Source organism: Salminus brasiliensis, chromosome 18, assembly GCF_030463535.1.
Source record: "Salminus brasiliensis chromosome 18, fSalBra1.hap2, whole genome shotgun sequence".
NCBI lineage: Eukaryota > Metazoa > Chordata > Actinopteri > Characiformes > Bryconidae > Salminus > Salminus brasiliensis.
Genome location: NC_132895.1, coordinates 21012915 through 21032964, shown reverse-complemented (window position 1 = coordinate 21032964; position 20050 = coordinate 21012915). Strand labels below are relative to the sequence as shown.

Sequence of the window (20050 nt, the reverse complement as noted above, 5' to 3'; positions counted from 1 at the left end):
GTTCAAATTAGGAGTACAAAAATAGATCTGTCATTTATAAGAGCATAGCTGTGAACAATTCTGCAGTTAAAAACAACTCATGGCTCTGATGTAGACTTTTGTTTTGATTTTTCTAAAAAATAAAATTCTCAAATTTACATTAATTCTACTTAACATATATTGAAGAAGATTTTGATGAGCGAGGCTACGTGGACTGATAAGACCTGATCCCAGATCAGTTTGCTTTCACTGAGACAATTGATCAATTTTGGGCCCAGGACCCTTGCCTATGTCCAATTTCATTTTTTAAATCAAGAATAATAATATGGAGTTTTCCCCTTGTGGCCATAACAGAAGACGCTTGCTGTAAGGGATTTGATTGCAGTCAGCCACATGAGCATTAGTATGGTACGGTTTTAATGTGGGATGATAAGTTCTGGATCACAAACGATACTTTAACTTACTCAGGAGCTATTCAAAGGGGGGTTATTACCCCGGAGACCCCCAGGTCATGTGTGGCTGCAGTCATTACTTTTCTATTAAGATTAACGTTATACAAAGTGTGTGCAGCGGGATTCCCCAATACTGAAATAAATCAGAACATGTTTTGGACAAATAGTATGTTTAAAAACGAGCTGCACAGCTTAGAGAGAGATTATTTAGACCGGCAAAAACAGTTTCCGACGAGGATGGGATTCGAACCCACGCGTGCAGAGCACAATGGATTAGCAGTCCATCGCCTTAACCACTCGGCCACCTCGTCGTGTCTACAGCGCCTTCCAACCGTCCTGATGTATTACTCCACAGGATTTCTTCCTGCGTCTTTTACTGTATTAATAAACCAATATCGTATGATTATATTTCAGCTCCTGCTAAAAGTGACGCTGCGGAGCACACAGGGCTCACCAGCCTCAGCTACTCTACTACCTGTGTAACGCTGGCTGGCTAGCTAGCTAGCTAAGTTAGCAAACCAGCTAGCTAAGTTGCACAACAAGTTAGCTCGCTAGTCTTAATTTATAAAAACTAATTCATTAATTCATTAATTAATTCTCTAGTTGGTTTATCTCTAACAACTATTGCCACATTACAGAGATATATGTCTGATTCCACCTGTCTCTCAGAGTAATGCTGCCTTCTGCTGGCCATTATCTACAGTGTGTTTTATTTTAGTGTGATCATGGATAAACTGCAGGTGAATTTCTCAGATCTTAAACATGGCCTGCTGCTCTTCAGGGTTTCCTAACCTTAAGCTAAATGTAGTGGAATATTAAATGACAAAGAAGCTCGGATTTAGGCTCCTGTCTCCTCTTGTCTGGGTTGCCTGGGCCCAGACTTGAGCAAATGCCTCGTGATTAGGCTCCCGTTCAAAACTACTGTCACAGTAAACCTCGTTGTTTGGATTAGAGAATATCACTGTGAACAAACCACATACAGAAGAAGACACCATCCTAAACAGGCAAATACACTGCTGAATAAGAAGCTACACTGAAAGTTTGGCATCATTGACGTAATCTGACCTCCAGAACTGGATAGTGTCACATGATGGTTATCAATAGATAAGGCTAAGGTAATGGAGCTGGAGACTGCAAAACATTCATTTGGACACCTTGTATAATGGACAATGTGGCTCTGGAAGGAGTGCTCTAAAGGATCTAAATAAAAATGTGTTTTAATTGAGTAAAAGTACACGTATTTAAATAATAATAATAATAATAATAATAATAATAATACTGAAATAATGTAATAATAACGATAAGTACAACTACTTAAGTATAGTCTATGCCGCTCCCGGGGGTAAATTTCCACTAGTTATGGAAGCCATCGCTCTTGAGAATGACTCACGGCTGCCACCTTCAGTGGTGGTAAGGAACAACCTCAACTGTCCAGAAATATAACTGTCCTGAGAAATCCTCATTTAACCAATTATCTAATAATTATATAGATTTTTCTAAGAAAATTGTCTCAAAAATAGATTTCGACAAAAAAAAAAACAAAAAAAAACTTTGAGCAGGCAGGAGATTTGTTACCCATCTTCTACCACGTGCTTTTGGGATTTTACCACCCCTGTAGTATTTAGTCACACAGACAGGCGCTATTGTAGCAGCTTTGACCTCGTGGATCAGTGCGAAAAAACACTCTAGACTGATGTTTTGGGGTAAGGAGGACATTTTAAGAACTTTTATTTTTCACCAAACTACCCTTTTACCCCTTTAGTTTTAGAAACGCTGTGTTTCTACAGTATTATAGCATATATAAAACCCTCATAAATGATTAAACGTGTCGTGGCTCTTTTTTCGGGGCGTGTTTGACAGATGACGTCGTCAAACTGACGTCAGGATCCGTTGCCGCGTATTTCGAAGTAGAGAACAGTCTGTACTGAAGAGCTGAGCTGAGCTGAGCTGCAGTCTTCACACTAATACTTGCAGTTATTGTTAGTAGGCTGTTTTTATTTGTTTATTGCAATGGCTACTCCTCCTAAAAGAATATGCAGGAGCCCTGTCTTCAACAACAGTTTCGAGAAGAGAGTGAAGAAGATATCCATCGAGGGAAACATTGGTGAGTGTGAGATACTGTAGTTATTCTAGCTTTATCTTGGGTTTTTATTTATTCTAGGTTAATGTGTGTAATAGCAGATCCGTATCTAGTGAGTATTGCAGTGCTGATGTAGTCGGGGTATTTTACCCGGGAGTGTTTTCTTTTGTTTGGGTTTAAGTCCCGCACTTAGTTTGGCGCCAAATACTCGCGGGTTCAGCAGTTAGCTGATCACTGGATCAGTGCAGGTTTTTACACATATTTTTAAATTCACATGTTCCTGAATGTTGTTTTTGTGGTGAAAGTGTATCGCCAAATAATTAAAAGCTAGATACTTGGACCTATTTTAGCCTGTTATAGCCTGCAGCGTTTGTTGGGTCAGTCTGTGATCTGTGTAGCTGACTGGCTGCCTGGCTGCTGAGGCCACGGTTAGAACCGCTGGGAGACCAAGACTGAGAGCCTAAAATACTCTTTCCTCTGTAAAACTACAGTGAGGGGAATAAAAACATGTATATTATGTATTTCTGAGTTGTGTATGTAATAGACTTCCTTCATGCTGGTGGCGGTAATACAGCACAACGATTTACAGTGAGCGGTAGCCAGCCTACACTGCAGGCTATTGTGTACAGTGTATTGTGTAATACTGTACAATACTAACAAATATATTATTGGTGCTATAAATTATTGATAATAAATATAACTATATAATACAAAAAATGTATACTATACTAAATAGTATTATATAATACATCAAAATTATGAAATACTGTGGTGTGTGTGTGTGTGTATGTGTATATATATATATATATATATATATATATATATATATATATATATATATATATATATATATATAACAAACTATAATTACTACAAGTATTTATACTGTATGTTAAGTATTTTGTATAACGTAGTAATTTACTGTCTATTTGCTGAACAGCTGCAGGGAAGTCCACCTTTGTGCGGCTGCTGGAAAGAGAATCGGATGAGTGGGAAGTCATACCGGAACCGATTGGGAAGTGGTGCAATGTTCAGACTACAGAGAATGAATATGAGGTATGGAGACAGATGACGTTTAAACTCGTGCTCTTGTGTTTCATATGCAGTGGTAATATAAATATAAATGTGTAAACTGTTTAGAAATTGTATTAACACCCAATGTTAACATGATATATTTTTATATGATATGTTTTAGTTTATTTATTTATTTATTTTAAATGTGTTTTCGCATAAATAGATTTCATTTTATGCAACAGTTTGGGCACCAAACAAACTTGAATCTCAAATTAGGCACAATTCCTATTTATTTATTTCTGTATTTACCTTTTTCACACTCTTAACTCTTTATTTAGAAAATCATGTAATTTTATCAGAGGTGCCCTTTTTTGCATGAAAACATTTATGCACATACCTTTGTATTCAGGAACCTTTTGATCATCCTCTGATCCTGTGTCCCTAAATGTCTTTGTAAAGATGTTACAATGTTGCAGGAGACCGGAACATGGAATATTTGTGGATTTCTGAAATTTCTTCCTAAAGTAATAAGCTGTCAAGCACAAACACTGATATTTTAGGTAGCATTATAATTAACATCACCGGACCAGTACAGTATCATTGCAATGCTTTTCTCACATTGTCAGGCCCAGGCTAAAATCTAGCTTGATCTTTTTAGGAGCTCAGCACATCCCAGAAGAGTGGAGGCAACCTGCTGCAGATGTTGTATGACAAGCCCAGCCGCTGGTCTTACACCTTCCAAAGCTATGCTTGTCTAAGTCGTGTTCGTTCCCAGCTTCAGCCCCCTTCCGCCAAGCTGCAGCTTGCAGAGAAACCAGTCCAGTTCTTTGAGCGCTCCGTCTACAGTGACCGGTAACTGTCAAATGGTTCTGACATTTTAAAGCCAATTAAATACAATGACAAAAGTCATGAAGAGCTCAATAAAGCCCCGGAATCTGGAATAATATCTTGTACTAAACTCCTATGCTTGCTCTTTTGCAGATATATCTTTGCATCAAATCTGTTTGAGTCTGGGAATCTGAATGAGACCGAGTGGGCCATCTACCAGGACTGGCATGGCTGGCTTCTCTCTCAGTTTGAGACTGAGATTGAGCTCGATGCAATGATCTACCTGCGGGCTGACCCTGAGGTATTTCTGATATTCTCATACATTTAACACATGGCTACAGGACTGCTGTACATTAGAGTTTAGCAATTATTTGGTTTTGCAGAGATGTATGCAGCGTCTTAAACTCAGAGGACGAGAGGAAGAACTGGGCATTCCTATGGAATACTTGGAGCAACTGCATTATAAGCATGAATGCTGGCTCTATAACAGAACAACACAGTGAGTTGTCTCCCTAACTCTGCAAAATTTTACTTTCTCGCTTAACATTAAATCAGTTTGCAGTTTTTTGTTTGTTTGGGTTGGGATTTTTGTTTGTTTTTGCTTTGCATAATTATTAAATAATAATAATATCTGGTTATGTTGCCCAGCTTAAACAACAGGTATAATGTGTGCTTTTCAGTTTTTGTTCAGTAAACCTTTTTATACTGATTCTGTTTAATTAACCCAACTAATCCTGCTGTTATTACTGTTCACCCCAGGCTTGATTTTGAGTACCTGAAGGATATCCCCATTCTGGTGCTGGATGTTAATGAAGACTTCAAAAATGACAGAATTAAGCAGCAGGGAGTGATTGACAAGGTAAACATGCATGCAGCAGGAAGTCTGAAAAAATGCTTGTGTGAGAACATGGTCCTCTTGTTTATTCAAGACCAGAGTTTGGTAGAAATTTACACACATCAGTATGTACTTTTTATATATATAATCCAGTGGGTGTTAAAACAGGCACCTACTCATTAAAAAGGATATTTTAAAACTTGATAACATGTAAAGTAGTACCTTGCAGCAAGTTTGTTTACCCTATTCCATTTAATTACAGGTGAATGAGTTCCTGAGTACGCTGTGACCCAGTACAGTCAAGCTCTTATTTCTTTGGACACCTTGGTTTGCTAATAGGTCAACCATTTTAATCCTTTTATTTAACTTAAAAATACCTCAGATCCAGCTCAGGAGAGAGACACCAGTATTGTATATGAGGTGCTATGAATTTCACAATATCCACATTTTGCCTAGGATTAAAACCACTTGTGTGACCTCAATCACGTGACTACCAGGACTAAACTGTCTGACAGTAAACATTCTTGTCATGAAATTTAAACAAATCATCCATGTGACTTTTAGTGCCATGGCTTCCATTTGTAAATATGTATTTATATTTGTTAGACATTAAAATGTACTTTTATGGTTTACATTGCTTGTGATTATGTTTTCTATATATTTTTATAAGATAATTGTAGTACAAAATACTACATGTTTTAAATATTGGCATTTTAGTGTGTTTATAGTTTGCAAAATACCTCTTATGAAAATTGTATAAATTGAGTGGTGTATGGGTGTTTTTATTGCATAAACAAAATACAAATAAACAATTATGCCATGGAGAACAAGAATGTCTGTCAGTGTTTTGTGTGGCCTCTGTAATATCAAGAAATACTGGCAACAATTATTTACTGCTTGTTTATTGGTATTTATTGGAGCTGTATGTATACCTTCATCGCTGTTGATGGGGATGAACATATTTATTAAATACGTAGCTTAGGCTAGTTGGTTTAGGACTACAATGAAATGTAATGTTTATTTCTGGGGGGTTTTACATGCAGTAAAATGATTCAAGTAAATACCTAGAACAGTATTGCAGGGTTGGCTTAACATTGCAATGAATGTACCATCAAATGTCAAATCTATTCTAATCATCTGTGGGATTCTTGTCACAAAACAAAAAACCAGATACTATTGCACATCCATTTTACAAGCAGTAAATACACTTGTGGAAATAAAATTTCACTGTACACAAAACTGTAAGCCCCAGCACATAAAAATCTATCCTACATATAGTCATAAGACAACAACAATAATAAATACATATATATATGCCACAATGGTGTCATAGACATTTTGGAATGCATGATGGTTGACACATTTTATATGTTTTTTTTTTTGTTCTAAAGTGTGTAGAAATATGCCATATTAAAGTTTGTCCTCTGGTATTCCAGGTACTCCTATGGAAAATTCTTTGGTGTTTTATGTTTGTTTTATTTCCTGTCCATGCAGTCCCACACTACTACTACTGAGTTGATGTAGCAATTTAATACTGTGTGTGTATATGTGCACTTGTGTTGTGGGTTATGATGCCAAAAACTTGCCAACTTGCTTTACTTAGTTCTGCTGAAGGTACATAATTATGTTTACAATTGAAGTCATTCTTCAATCTATCGATCTTAACCACATGCCCTGCACTGAAAGGCACTACCTAATCATGGCAGAATGCTACAGGCAGGCCATCTCATTTGATGTACTGCCTTATTTGATAACCAAAAGTTTACAGGGCAAACTCAAACAGCTTCCTGGAAGTGGTTGGTTCTCCATCCTCTTGATGGTTGTTTTTTTTCATGGTCTTTCCCACACTGCAATCTCTGCAAGGATGGGTTCTCAGCATCAGTGTACCCTGCAAGAGATTGTCCCCTCTTAGATGACTTCTCACAGTTAAAGTGTGTCATTTGGTGCCAAATGACTGCCCTTTGCTGAGCAAGCACTTCTCCGGATTTCCTTCTGTCCCTCTAGGAAGTGACCTTTAAGTGCCGTTCATCAGATGCAGACAGCTTCTTGGGTCTTATTTGTGTTTTCTGTATTTTTCTTTCTTCAACTTGCCCAGTTTATTTAAAGTTGTCTGTGACAGCTTAATGCAAATATGATTTTGCAGAGTGAATTATCTTCTTGATAAAAACGTTTTTACGTCTGTCAAAGTGTTTTAGCTCAGCCATTCTAACCTCTTCTTAAGGCACCCCAGGATGTTGTGGAATTTAAAACTATATACCAGTGTTCCTGGAGCCAAATAACACAATTACAATCTTTCAGATTACATTTAAAGCTTTACACATTTTATTGTGTTATTCTGTATTCATTATATAAGAAGTCATTATCCCTATCAATAGCTTTAAACACTGGCCACAACAATGACAGCACTGCATATGTAATAAAATATGCTGTCAAGCAAATATTTCTACTAAGAAGAACTCCATAGTTTCTGTGGCATGATGACAATCAAAAAACGATCAAAAGATCATATAAGATCATATAAGTACATTTTAATGAAAAAAGGAACATTAATTATGCTTAATAGGGCTGAAAAAACTTTAGACTACAGCAGTGGCAACATGCAGAGTTCGAAATGACAGTAGGAGAGACCTGATCTCCCTGAGGGGGACCCACCTAACTCCACTCATTCCCGTTGCAAGTGGCATGCATGGACAAAATGAAGAGGTGTTATCTTGTCCTTCTGGGAGTAAAAAAGAAAGAAGAAAAAAGCAACTCAGTGGAGAGCAGATAATAACAACTCAATTTAATACTACAACTAAAAGTTGCTAGCTTTAACTGTGGGGAAGAGACACTTGAATAATGTAACTATCCCCAGCATCACATTATTTCTTTTGTTTACTCTGATGTTTACCAGTTGACCTAGCTAGCAGAGCAGCATAGTGTGTCCAGCTTTGCTGGCCGTGATGCTATAAATGGTGTAAGGAGATGAAACTGAGAAGAAATTTGGACAAATGTAAGCTACTGTAATTTACTGAGGTGTATTGGTGTACGTTATTGTGCTATATGTGCAGTGTGGTGTGTGTAGTATGAGTTTACCATATCTGTAGTGTAGGCTTAGTGGCTCTACATTACCTGAAATAGTTCCATTAATAGTTTCAAACAAGTACCATTATAAGTAACAAGAGTTTAATCCTCTGTATTGCAACTATTACACTGTCCATATCAAATGAAATGTAAGTAGTAGAACATGAAGAGCTATGTCCAAGAACAACATTTTCAGCAACACAAGAATTTCAGGATTTCTAATAGTTTTTAAATTGACATTATTAACATATTACTGTTATAAGTATATACTGTATCACGTTATCTTTTATTGTGACCATTACCTACGTTTCTGGCACCAGCAGCAAAACACAATGGGGATGAATGCTGGTTGGAGGGGGCCCCTCTAAATCTTTGGAGAACAAGCAACCAATGCCTAGGGCCCCAACAGACCCTAGAATCAACACTGGCCACATTTACCATAAATATAATTTAATAATTTTTTTTATCTGTGTTTATGTCCTTGGCGCCTCTACCTGATTTGTATGTCATCAAAATTGAAAGTACATGTTTGCCAAAAAACTGCACATTACAACAGCGTAGTAAAATTGTATGTCTTTTGACCCTGCCCCACTACACACTGCACACTAAACAATTATTATAAAATTAATATTAAAAACTCAAAAATGTAAAAACAACAAAAATGTAATTGCACTGTGAACTTCTTGTTCACAAGCACAACCATCTATGGACTTTCCATGAGTTTCTACAATTCACATGAAGCCAACCAACTGCATCTTTTCAAACTGCTGTTAACACAATGCCTGAATGCATTGGCTAACAGACCTCCTCTTTCCCCCTCAGTGATGGGGGAAGAGGGAGAGCCATCCTGTCCCAGATGTGTTCTCTGGGACTCCAGGCCACGAATGGCTGTGGCATCAACAGGGATTGAATTGTTGATCCCCATAATGATAGAGCCAATGCTCAAATGGCTGCGCCATTCAGGAGCTCTTGGAGAGTCCAAGAAATAACATCTGCCCATGATTCCCTGGTGCTGATGGAACTTTGGGTCAGATATTTTGGGTTGATCAAAGAACATCTTAATAAATCAATAAGTAACTGCATTTTACACAATTACACTGTAAAGTATACATGACCGAGATGTAATAAGAAACATCTTGACATTTTGAATCCAAACTGGTATTTGTTGATATTTCATTGTTAGAATTATTAGGAAATACATCATTTGTGCCACACTGAATAACTGTTAGCTTGATTTGGTGTGGTCCAGTGTGTGAAAGGTTATAAATATAAAATAATAAAAAATATTATAATCTTACATTCTGATAGTGCCAGGTGTTTTTTCTGTTTCAACAAACCTCATTAAAACTTGAAAATATTATATTTCTGACACCCATACCTAATAGTTCAAATGTTCATCTCCAGTTTAGCATGTTTTCAGTTTGTTCACCTGGATCTGCTGACTAGATTCATAAACTGATTCCTTATGACTGAGATCAACAGACTAATGCTAATTACAGTAGCCGCCCTGTTCCTGACTGAAACCCTGCTTGTCGGTGCAGTCAGAACCTTCTGTCCATGTCTGTAAAGGCTGGACTGTCTCTGGCTGTTCTGCATTGCTCTTTGAAAAGCCGTCTGTTTAATCTCTTTAAGGTAACTTTCTTAGGCTGTGCTACAGTAGTATGACAAAACCTCAATAAAATGGGAATTATTTTGTGATCTACAAAACTACAGAATAAAAGCACATATTCAAATATGTGAAACCCATTTGCTAATTTGTTTGATGAGTGGTATTTTATGGATCTAAATTACATCCACTCTGTTGCCAATTACAGGATGATTACTTTAAATATATATACAATTAATTTACAGTAATTAATTTATATAAATTAATTTACAGTAAAACAGTAAGTCATACCATGCTCTAACCATGTCTGCACCAAACAAATAAACATTGTGATGTGTTTTGAGTGAGTTGAGATTGGTGACAGTCTGAGTTCAGTGTTTGTTAGCAATGTTAGCCTAGCATCACCTGCCCTTGGGGTCAGCGATTAATCATGCTTATTTGATTTTCACCAGAATATTCCTTTTACTACGGTCTTAATATGTATGTAGGTTTTTATGATGTTTTGTGCACGATACTCTTGACCAACATTCACATTTTTATGTGAGTATTTTATTCTTGCGCTGACATTTAAAGGTGACTTTCCCAGATCTCAGTTATTACACATAAATCACACTGGTATTACTCAAATGAGTTCATCATTTCAGGCACATGTGATGAAAAGTGAATGTTAAAAAAAGTGACATCCATTTGCTACATCGAGGCTGTCGTCTGCTCATCAGATATTTCTACCAAATCTATGTCCATATGTTAATTAGGTCTGTTTCATACCTTGTCCTACAAGTTATGAGGTCATTGCAAGTTCAAGTGTGATTGCAGTTTCACTGGCAAGTGCAAGCAGTTTTATGCAAATTAAGTGAGACACTAAAGGGCTCATTACATGTAAGGTATGGATAAAGTAAATCCAAATCCCTTCTAGACACATTATCCCCCATGAACTGCACCGCCAAGACCCTTCACTCACTCCACACGGCTGAACCTGTACAGCATAATGAGCCACATCTCTCTCAGTAAGAGTTTAGCTGCTGTCTGGTGTGTTTTCTGATGTCTTATATATGCTGCAGTTCCTGCACTGTGTTGGCTGCTGCTGCAGCAATAAGATGAAGAGTCATGTCTGGACCACAGACACAAATTACTGACAAGTGTTAGAAGTGGCAGGCGTTAAACTTTACCAAACGTTACATGCTACTCAGTGCGAGCACAACTTAGTCCAGTCATAAGACTTGTTACCCTGAAGCAAATTAACCTCTACTTTTCTTATAAAGACAAAAATAGGCGTATCCAGAGGGCGGGAGTTGGTGACCGGCGTGTCGGTGTCCAATCGCCTGTTCGGTCCGATGTTTCCTGGCGTTAAATCTTAAAGCCCTCCCGTAAACCAACCTTAACGTCGCATGCTTTCGCTCGAGTAGCGTGCGCTTGGACCAATCAGGGCCTCGGCTGTGGCGCTGTCGACCAATTGCCTTCAAGCATTTTGAACAGAGGCGGGTCCATACAGAAATAGAACGAAGAGGGGTAGGTTGTTAGAAAGTTAATGGCTTGGGGGAAAGAGAATCTCTTCTCGCTTCAGGAGAGTTTGAGGATTTTTCTGAAGTAAAACGTGATAATTTTGTAACGATACAACCCCAAAGAAAGCGAAAGGACAACGTTACCTTCACGAATAAACATCTTATTTAGGAAAGTATGCAGGATGCTGTAGCCGGGACGGCAATGCTGACGGACGGCTTCGAGGACGAGATTGACTCGGTGACTCCGCGCTCCCCTGCGCTGGGTATGGGGGTTGGAGCCACACCAGGAGCCGGACTCGGAGGCCTCGGCATAGGCGTCGGTGGCAAGAAAGTCCGACTGTTTGGCGAGGCTGGCGGGCCCGCAACAGATAGACTCGACTTCAAACTCACAGCGGCCGCGGTTCTCTCCTCGGGCCCCGGATCCGGCAGCGACGAGGATGAGGTCTCTGAGGTAAGCTAGCTAGTTTAGCTAGCGAAGTCCCCCGCTAGCTCAGCTAGCTAACTCTAGCTCGCTAACTAACCCAGGGTGAGGGCAGAGACTGGCTTCTTAAGCCACCAAACCCTTCCGTCGCCAGAAATTTAATTAAACATTATAAAAGTCAACGTTGTCGTCTGCCTTTATAAAGTGCGTTTTTGCACCACGGCCACTCTTAGGTGTGACATTATCTGAAGAATTCAACGCGGTTCGGGGAACCCACGTTGCCAGTTGCGTTTCCAAATAGCTCGGGTTGTGGCGAGTTAGCCAGCTAGCACAGTCCTGTGACGAAGGCTGCGATTTGGGCCTAAGCAGAGCAGCGGACAACGCCATCGTCTGATACTTCAATTTTCGGTGCCGTACAGTCTGGCATCCACAACTTTGTCAGCTGCTTGTAAGTTTGGTTTGTGTCGTTTAAACCCCAGTAGCAATTTCGCAGTGGTGCGGAGCTCCCTGAAATGACACCCTGTAACATATTGACGCCTCCAGTTGGAAGAAACGTCGTTAGCTTCACGGCTAGCTGCTGCTCGCTAGCTACGTAACTCCTAAATATTAGCTCGTAATGTTGGCTAGCTCGGCTTATCGCTCGTCAACTGGCGAGCCGAAGCCTTGTGTTTTCGTGCTGTAACAGTTCTTTTTTTTATGGCAGAGACCCAGCTAACTCATTTGTGTAATTTGTAGTGTGGGAGCTGTGCTTTTACTCCTGACTCCGACTGTTGTGGATGAAAAGCTGCTCCATGTTGCAACGCTCTGCTTAGCCTAATGTCAACATTGTGACTGGATAGAAAACGGATTTGGTCATCTTTGCAGGATCTAATTAGCCATGAGGCCAACACGCCTTAACCAGAAACTGATGCTTGAGACAAACTCATGTTTTCTTCATGTTTTGAAAGTAACTGATCAAAGGGGGTGGTCAGATGTTTGGGCAGCGGTCATCATGACTGTTCTTGGTCATGTCACCACTAATATGCTGATCACTGCCCTTTAAAAGGTAAGACTGATGGCCAAATTAGCACGTGTTAGATATTTTATTTTTGTCTTCTGTAGATAATCTGGAAGGTACTTCTTTTAAGAAAGATAGCAATGTTAAGCAAACCCTGTGCCATCCTTGCATTACTCTGCATTCAGGTACTCTAAACTGTTTCTCAGTGTCGGACACTTGCAGTTAGATAGCTGATGTAACTTTTTCTGTTAGTGTTTTTATATTTATTTTACACAAAACATCTTATTTAGCACCTAAATTCTACATAATCCTGCATAAAATTATTGATTGATCCTTTGCTCAGCTCTAAGACCTACATATTAATAAAACATGAAGATGCTGTGATGTCTCAACTGAGATTCACACGCTATTTTGGAAGCAGTCACTTTGAGATGTAATGTTAGAGGATACTTAGTTGATGTGGGTGTGCACACACGCACCCCAACCGTGCTCACGAACATGCACCTCTTGTTTTTCAGGGTTGCACATGATTTTTCACCCCTTCTGTCTGGAGGACAGGGGTGTGTCTGTTGCCTTTTATAACTTGTAATGGGTGCCACTGTCCCATCTCTTGTGTTGTTGGTATTTTGTTTGGAATTTGGGGGAGGGGTATTGAAAAGGGAGCTGACATCAGCCTCAGGTAGGGCCCAGATTTCCAACAAGAGCCCCTATTCACCCAGTTGAGCTTCTTTCATGCTGTCTCCTGCATTTACAGTGTCATTCTCACAAAGCACCTTTGCATTTGTCAACATAATCAATTTTAGTTTGGATTTAATAGGATTTATTCATCTTAATGATTTTACCTTATCTAACCTTGATAGACGGGTTTGTGTTTGAGAGACTGGAACATTATCCTGATAAGACTACGGATAATTTTATTACTGATCTTTGACATACTATTTTTTTTCTTGTCATAGTTCTCCAATAAATATAAGCAACTTTTTGTCTACATTTAGATGATCAGTAGAAATCTTGTTACACATAAACCTTGTGAAACAGATACACCTAACTGATTATAAATGATAAATATTATTGTAAATAACTATGTCCGAGTGAGTCAGCTCATGTAATTTAGTTTCGAATATTAATAAAAAAAGGCATGGTCTATGGATGTAGAAATTAATATGGTTAATATAGTATCCAAATAACGACGTAGTGAATTGATGAACTGTATGCGTATCAAGCTCTAATTGATGCTCCAGTGCTGTGATCATGTTAAAATTGACCAGTTAGTTTTGATTTACTGCATTTTAAGTGTGTTGCAGTAGGGCATTAATCCCTATAAGGGTTTACAGTAACTTACAGACTGACTTATGAAGAGGAGACGCACAGAGTTAGGCTGAAGCTCGTGAGAATCACTGCATCAAGGCACTGAAACACTTGCTTTGAAAGTGTTGGGAATGACATAGGCCTGTTAGTATGTGCGTTTGCACACAGTGTCAGTGAGATGTTCTTACTTTCTTTGAGAACTAAGGTTGTTAATAAATTTAGTTAATCTTGCATAACTAGTGAAACTGTTTTTTAAAACCTGTACATACACAAAAAGTGCTTCATTGCATATGGGAAAAAACATATGCAGGAGTAGGAGGGGTCTTATGGGGTTGTCCCAGGGTGAGTGGGTAGGTGGCATGCCTAGTATCTTGTGGGTCATGTGGGCAAGCAGCTCCATTCAGCAAGATCAGGTATTAATCCTGTAGCAGAAACATGTAATGTAATTATACTAGTTTGTAAGGTGTGCTTGTAAGGTGTTTTGTTGATTTATGACTAACATTTGTAAAAAAACAATATTTTTTGTTTTAAACATTTTATTTTTAAGTACTTATGAAAGTACGGGGGAAGTTAAAGAAAGGTAATTCTCTTTGACATCAACAAAATGTTAAAACGTAAATCTAAGATATTTTTAGATATTTTTAGCTTTTAACAATATTAATCTGATATACTTTAGGAGATGAAATGGTTGTACTGATTTACTGTTTAGGGCCATTTTAAGTAGGTGTCTGAAGGAGTGCTGCCAAACAAACGTGTCCGATTTGGTCTCGCAGAGAAATCTACATTTTATGTAAGTTGTAATGGAGAAACAAAATTTGTTGTTCTGTAAATGTGTGTACATTTACCAGGAACTTTTTTTGAAAAAACAAAACACTGGTTTGTGTATATGTGGACAAACCCATGTTTAGGCATGCATCAGTAAGGATTGATGCATATATTTGTCATCTACAGATCTGCTGATCCTGATGCTAATGTGTAAATATGTACGGAATGCAGAAATTGGGACTGCATCTGTCTGGATTACAGAAATGTACCAATTATTTCCATGATGTTACAAATGCAGTAACAATCTGCTGTGCCAGACTGCAATAGGTGTATCAATTACCCTTTTGAAATATGTTTGAAAGCTGTCTGATGCCATTATAATAGACATTTTCATTAATTCCTACACGTTACTACTGTGCTTTCATAGTTCCATAGTTGCCCCCTAGCTCAGAAATTGGACCCATGTATTCATGCAGTGCCATCATACTAATTCTTACTGTCTCTGTATCTGCACAATAACATTATTACATTTACATTATTCATTGGGAGATGTATGTTTGTGTCATGTTTGTTAAAATGACTAAAAGACTAAAAATGCTTTTGTGTAAACAAATGCGTTGTAAGTTGTTTACATGTAGGTTTTTTTATTTTGCTCAAATGGATATTGATATGGTAATGAATCTCTCACTTTAAATTTGTGAATGAATTAAGATCGCCCCACTCAGAGCTACAGAACCCCCTTACTTTAATGTGCGCTCTTGTGATGGCATGGATAGATTACAAGTTATACCTGTTCCACACAATCTATACTATGTGGTGTAAAACAGGTGTAGTGTGCTTTAGTGGCATTCTGTCGAACACAAAATAAATTCTAATTAAGGTTTTCTCAGTTAAAACATAAAAATGAACAGGGTGTGAGTTGGAACATCTCACATTTGCTTTAAATACCGGTTCCGGGGGTTAATCTTGTCGTTATACCAGTGTTTCTTCTCAATTTTTTCAGAGTGAACTGCAGAATTTACCTATGCCCTAGGCCTGGGCAGTGCCTCACTGAAATTTTCACCAAAACACAATTGTCACTGTGCAGCATTGTTAACAATTTGTAATTTGCAGTCAAAATAGCCCACAAACAGATTTGGTCTACACCTTTATATACAGAACTGATCATGACTTTTATGCCTCAAGACACTTGCATATCTGCTGCTGCAAAAGTACCCGTAGCCACAGGCTGAAAGTTGGGCTGGAGCCACATTGGACTAAATGTTTAGCTTTTGCCTTTCTACTTCTTAAGCCCCTTTCACTCTCAAAACCTGGAAACTATGGTGATGCTTGTACCAGTAATGTTCAGGCTTTGCGCCACTCGCACATGCAGGCCTTAAATGGTACTTGCACACGTTCATACTTGCTATGCAAGTCCTGATAAACAGGACGTGACGTATTTCGCTTAACTAATTAACCGCTACTTTTTGCAAAACGGCTACACGCACAAACTGATCGTACATTTTGCCTGAACTCCTACGAAACTACAAAGACTACCGTTTAAAAAAGAAAAGGTTGAGGAAATGCAGTACAAGCTAAACATTTTAAAATTGCTTGCTGGTTTTTAAAAATGCAAACAGTTTTGAGCTGTTGCATAAGTGCGAGAGCAGATTTTGCCCAGCGTCAGCCACATTTATATGTATAAATTAAAACGGGCAAATGTTTTTAGGAACAACCCTAAAAAGATAAAATGTCACTATTTTGAAAGGGAATGATGAGGAGAAATGGCCTACTTGACTCATCCCATCTATCACAAGAAGCCTAATGAATGTTGATTTTGCGCACTGCTGTCTTTAGTGAGTCTGAACAGTCTGCATGGTTTGCCTAACAGCTTTTCGTTCCGCAGCACTGAACGTATTTATATCCTAAATTTAGCTAAATTAGCAAGGGTGTGTTTTGTTTTATTAGTCAAGCTGCTAATTAACACACACACATACATGATATTTTAACAACAATTATGCTGTCCTGCACTGGTAGTAAATAACAAGCTGGTGTGTAAGAAAGCAACTTCAGCTTCATGGTTTAAGTGATGGCCTTACAAATCTAGGTTAAATGACATTTAGCATTTGCCAAAGGAATTAATTCTAAGAGTTACTAAACTCAGTGCTTACTGCAGTAAATACAAGTGCTACCACTTCATGTGACTAGTATCTGGATTGTATCCTGATCCGTTTTTAGCCATATGTCTGTATACTTTGTAGTCCCACTGAAATCTGATGTGTAAGTGTAAATATGCTAAGTCGTTACAGGTTACAGCGATTACTGGTGTTTCGGTTTTAATGGGAGTGGTTTTGGATGTTGAATGCATTTTGGAGAGACAGATGCATTTACGCTGCTATACTACGTGGCTCAATGGCATCTCAGACCACCTTTTAAAGTGTATCTGGTATAAATGAGGCGTAGATGCGTTTACACTTGCATTTTTATGTGGCTTGGCCTCATCCAGATATAAGCTTGATACTCAAAATGCTAGTGACCAGATGTGAACAAGGACAGTTGGTTTCTCCTTTAACATTTAATATTACCAAATTTCCAGCTTGTCCTGAGGGTGCTGAAAAAGGGTACATTGCGGTTAATGATGCTACTTGTCAAACGTCTGCTAATGTGACGTTAGGGCAGAGAAATGGATGTTTTCTGCTGTTGGACTGTGCTCAGATTTAGTGTTCTGTCCTCATTTCTTTTCATTACTTTGACTGTTATAAAGTGTTTTGCATCTTTTGTAACGCTGCATAAACAGTCACGTTAATGGATATAGGCCTAAAAAACAAGTGAAAAGGCGACGAGTGAGCCTTTCTTTGTGCTTCTAGGTTTAAATGTTGTACCTGTTTTTGTTACATTTGTAATGTTACGTGATGCTGTTTACTTGAATTTGGTGCACCCCATACAGTTGAAAACCTTGTTTTGATTGGGCTGTTGTATTCTTATTTTTTTTTCCCCTTTCTTTCTTTCTCTCCTTAAAATTACAGAAACATCTACATACAGTACTCATTAATCCTTTACCAGTGCAGCAAGGAAACTAAATAAGAAAACTCAAAAGCACATTACATAATACCCACATGTTTTATATATGAATGTTCAGATCAATCCTAGAGCACCATGTGAAGAAAAAAATTCTTCATATTTCTAATTAACACATACTTTTACTGGTTTAGACAAATTGTTTTGCTTTGTGAAATTGGCTTACCACAGTCTTAAATTCACAAAGCTGTGCAATGTATGAGTATCATGGTATACCATTGGTAAATGGTATACACGATGAGAGGCAAATGATGAGTGTCCATAGGTATGTTTCTCACAACACACAGACAGATGCAGGAATCCACCAATTACAGATGAGGCAGATGACGCACACATGAGTTGGGGTGGGGTGTGGGGGTCGGCGTGTTCTATCGCCCAACTTTTTGAAACTTTAAGTAATATAAAGTAAAATTACCAAACCTGAAAAGAACAGAATGCATGAGATGTTCCCCTGGAACTGTTTTTCCGCTCTACTTTGGACTGTTTGCATTCAGCATGTGCTATGATGTGGTCTGAACAAATTGTAGTTTTCCTTTCTTTTTTTCTTTCTTTTAAGTTACTGATATGACCAGTTATGGAGATTATGTTCAGCATACAGTTGATCTGATTCTTTTAGTCAAAACTGCAAATATGTGCTATATCATGTTTAAATTATACACAACCTGCTTAATGCATACCTATCTGTAGCCTCTTCCATATGTGCATTTTTTTATGTGAGTATGTAACTAATGAAATTGGATTGGGTTAAGTTTGAATACAAGATTGTCACAGGAATATGGACAAGACCTAGTACAGTTCCTGGAATACTGTCAGGGCACCAGTTTTTACGAATGTTATTCTAGTGACGAGGTTGCTCGTTTGCGTTGCAAAGCAAAGTGCTTTAGTGACAATTTTGTTTTACTGTTGAGTCTTAGTTGGACCCATAGAAACTGAATGATGCAGGAGTGCATTTTGTACATGAAACTATTGGACTCTTTATTTAGACGTTCATGCCAGTCCTAAAACTGTTCTGGATTTTGAATCTGAAAGGTGCTCATGTTAATCCTTTAGGACAAGTTTTATACAGTTGTGATAGTGTACCTCCACCACTCTGTGAACCAGAGGCATTTGTTCATGTTTGTGTGGTGCATGTGTATGTTCAGAGTCATGTGTGGTGTGTTCAATCACATGTGGACCATAGGTTATTGCTTTCATTAGACTCTGTGCTGGCGTATTTGTTTTTGTGGACTCTTGACTGGGTGGAAGAGGTGAATTCTCAGAGTACTGTACTGTGCAAAACAATGTGTGGCTTCTGAAGTTCAGAATAGAAATTTTGAATATGAGCACGAAGTTTCTTGTCTGATCAACAAACCTATTCAGAGTTTTGGCAAAGAAATCATTGTTGTTACTTTGAAAAGTTTTCAGAAATTCTTCCAGTCGTTATGGGGTTTGTAGAGGTGGGGAAATAACAAGGAACCTAAGCCACGTCTTTGAGCTCACCAACTAACCCTATTGTTTCTTGGGGCGCATAAAATTACCTTAGGCCTGGCTGCTGCCAGAATGTCTGTTTACTGGCATGTTCGTGGGTGATCACCATGAATGAGGTAGATATCTAAATAATTGAAGTAATCCTGCAATGTTCTCAAGTCTGAAAAGCTGACAACAGACTGTCCCAAACTCCCAAACCCAGCATCGTTTTATCCTGTTGGCTCTCTGTGCCTGCCACTGGTCCAGGTATTTCCATTGCTGGAAGTAGGCTACTCCTGTGGACACTGATCATGAAGTAGGCAGCTACAGCCTATTTAACATTTTATTGAGAAGTTTGGAGCAGAGCTATCTTGCGATTGTGTTGTGGAGCACCACATAACTTATCCACCACCTTCCAGAGAGGAAGATCTGTGTCTGTGGTTGAAGCTGCTGCGTTTAATCCATGCTGATGTTGATGCTACTCTTAATGATCTGTTGTGAGTAAACTTTTTACAGAGCTCAGATGAAGCGGATGCGACCGTTTCTCTAGGTAAGGATGTTCTGGTGTTGGCTTCTCCTTCACAAAATTGTAAGATATCTGGACGCTTGTGGACACTGTGGTTGTAATCCGTATCAGTGGATTCACGCTGGAAGTCCTACACAAAGTAAACAAAGAGCTACTTTCGTTTGAGTTACA

At 38.5% G+C, this 20050-nt stretch overlaps 2 protein-coding genes and 1 non-coding gene across 7 annotated transcripts in view; 2 read left to right on the top strand and 1 right to left on the bottom strand.

Annotated features, from left to right (window-relative positions):
• Nucleotides 1–660: 660 nt before the first annotated feature.
• Nucleotides 661–742, bottom strand: trnas-gcu (transfer RNA serine (anticodon GCU)). Its single transcript has one exon. It is a non-coding gene; the product is annotated as a tRNA-Ser (tRNA).
• Nucleotides 743–2441: 1699 nt separating this feature from the next.
• Nucleotides 2442–5739, top strand: LOC140539337 (deoxycytidine kinase 2). Its single transcript, XM_072662032.1, has 7 exons — nt 2442–2535; nt 3452–3567; nt 4184–4377; nt 4507–4654; nt 4737–4852; nt 5113–5212; nt 5451–5739. The coding sequence occupies exons 1-7, from the start codon at nt 2442–2444 to the stop codon at nt 5475–5477; spliced, it is 795 nt and encodes a 264-aa protein (XP_072518133.1). The 3' UTR covers nt 5478–5739.
• Nucleotides 5740–11368: 5629 nt separating this feature from the next.
• Nucleotides 11369–20050, top strand: part of ankhd1 (ankyrin repeat and KH domain containing 1) — a 29353-nt gene continuing 20671 nt past the window's right edge. For all 5 annotated transcript variants that reach the window (XM_072662462.1, XM_072662460.1, XM_072662459.1 and 2 more), the window contains exon 1: nt 11369–11810. In XM_072662462.1, coding sequence (XP_072518563.1) covers nt 11535–11810 — 276 coding nt within the window. In that variant the 5' untranslated portion in view covers nt 11369–11534. The remainder of the gene's footprint in view (nt 11811–20050) is intronic.

Coding starts and splice junctions, on each gene's coding strand:
- LOC140539337 (XM_072662032.1), top strand. CDS start 2,442: ATGGCTACTCCTCCTAAAAGAATATGCAGGAGCCCTGTCTTCAACAAC. Junction 3,568..4,183: donor CTACAGAGAATGAATATGAG/GTATGGAGACAG, acceptor TGATCTTTTTAG/GAGCTCAGCACATCCCAGAA. Junction 4,655..4,736: donor ACCTGCGGGCTGACCCTGAG/GTATTTCTGATA, acceptor TTGGTTTTGCAG/AGATGTATGCAGCGTCTTAA.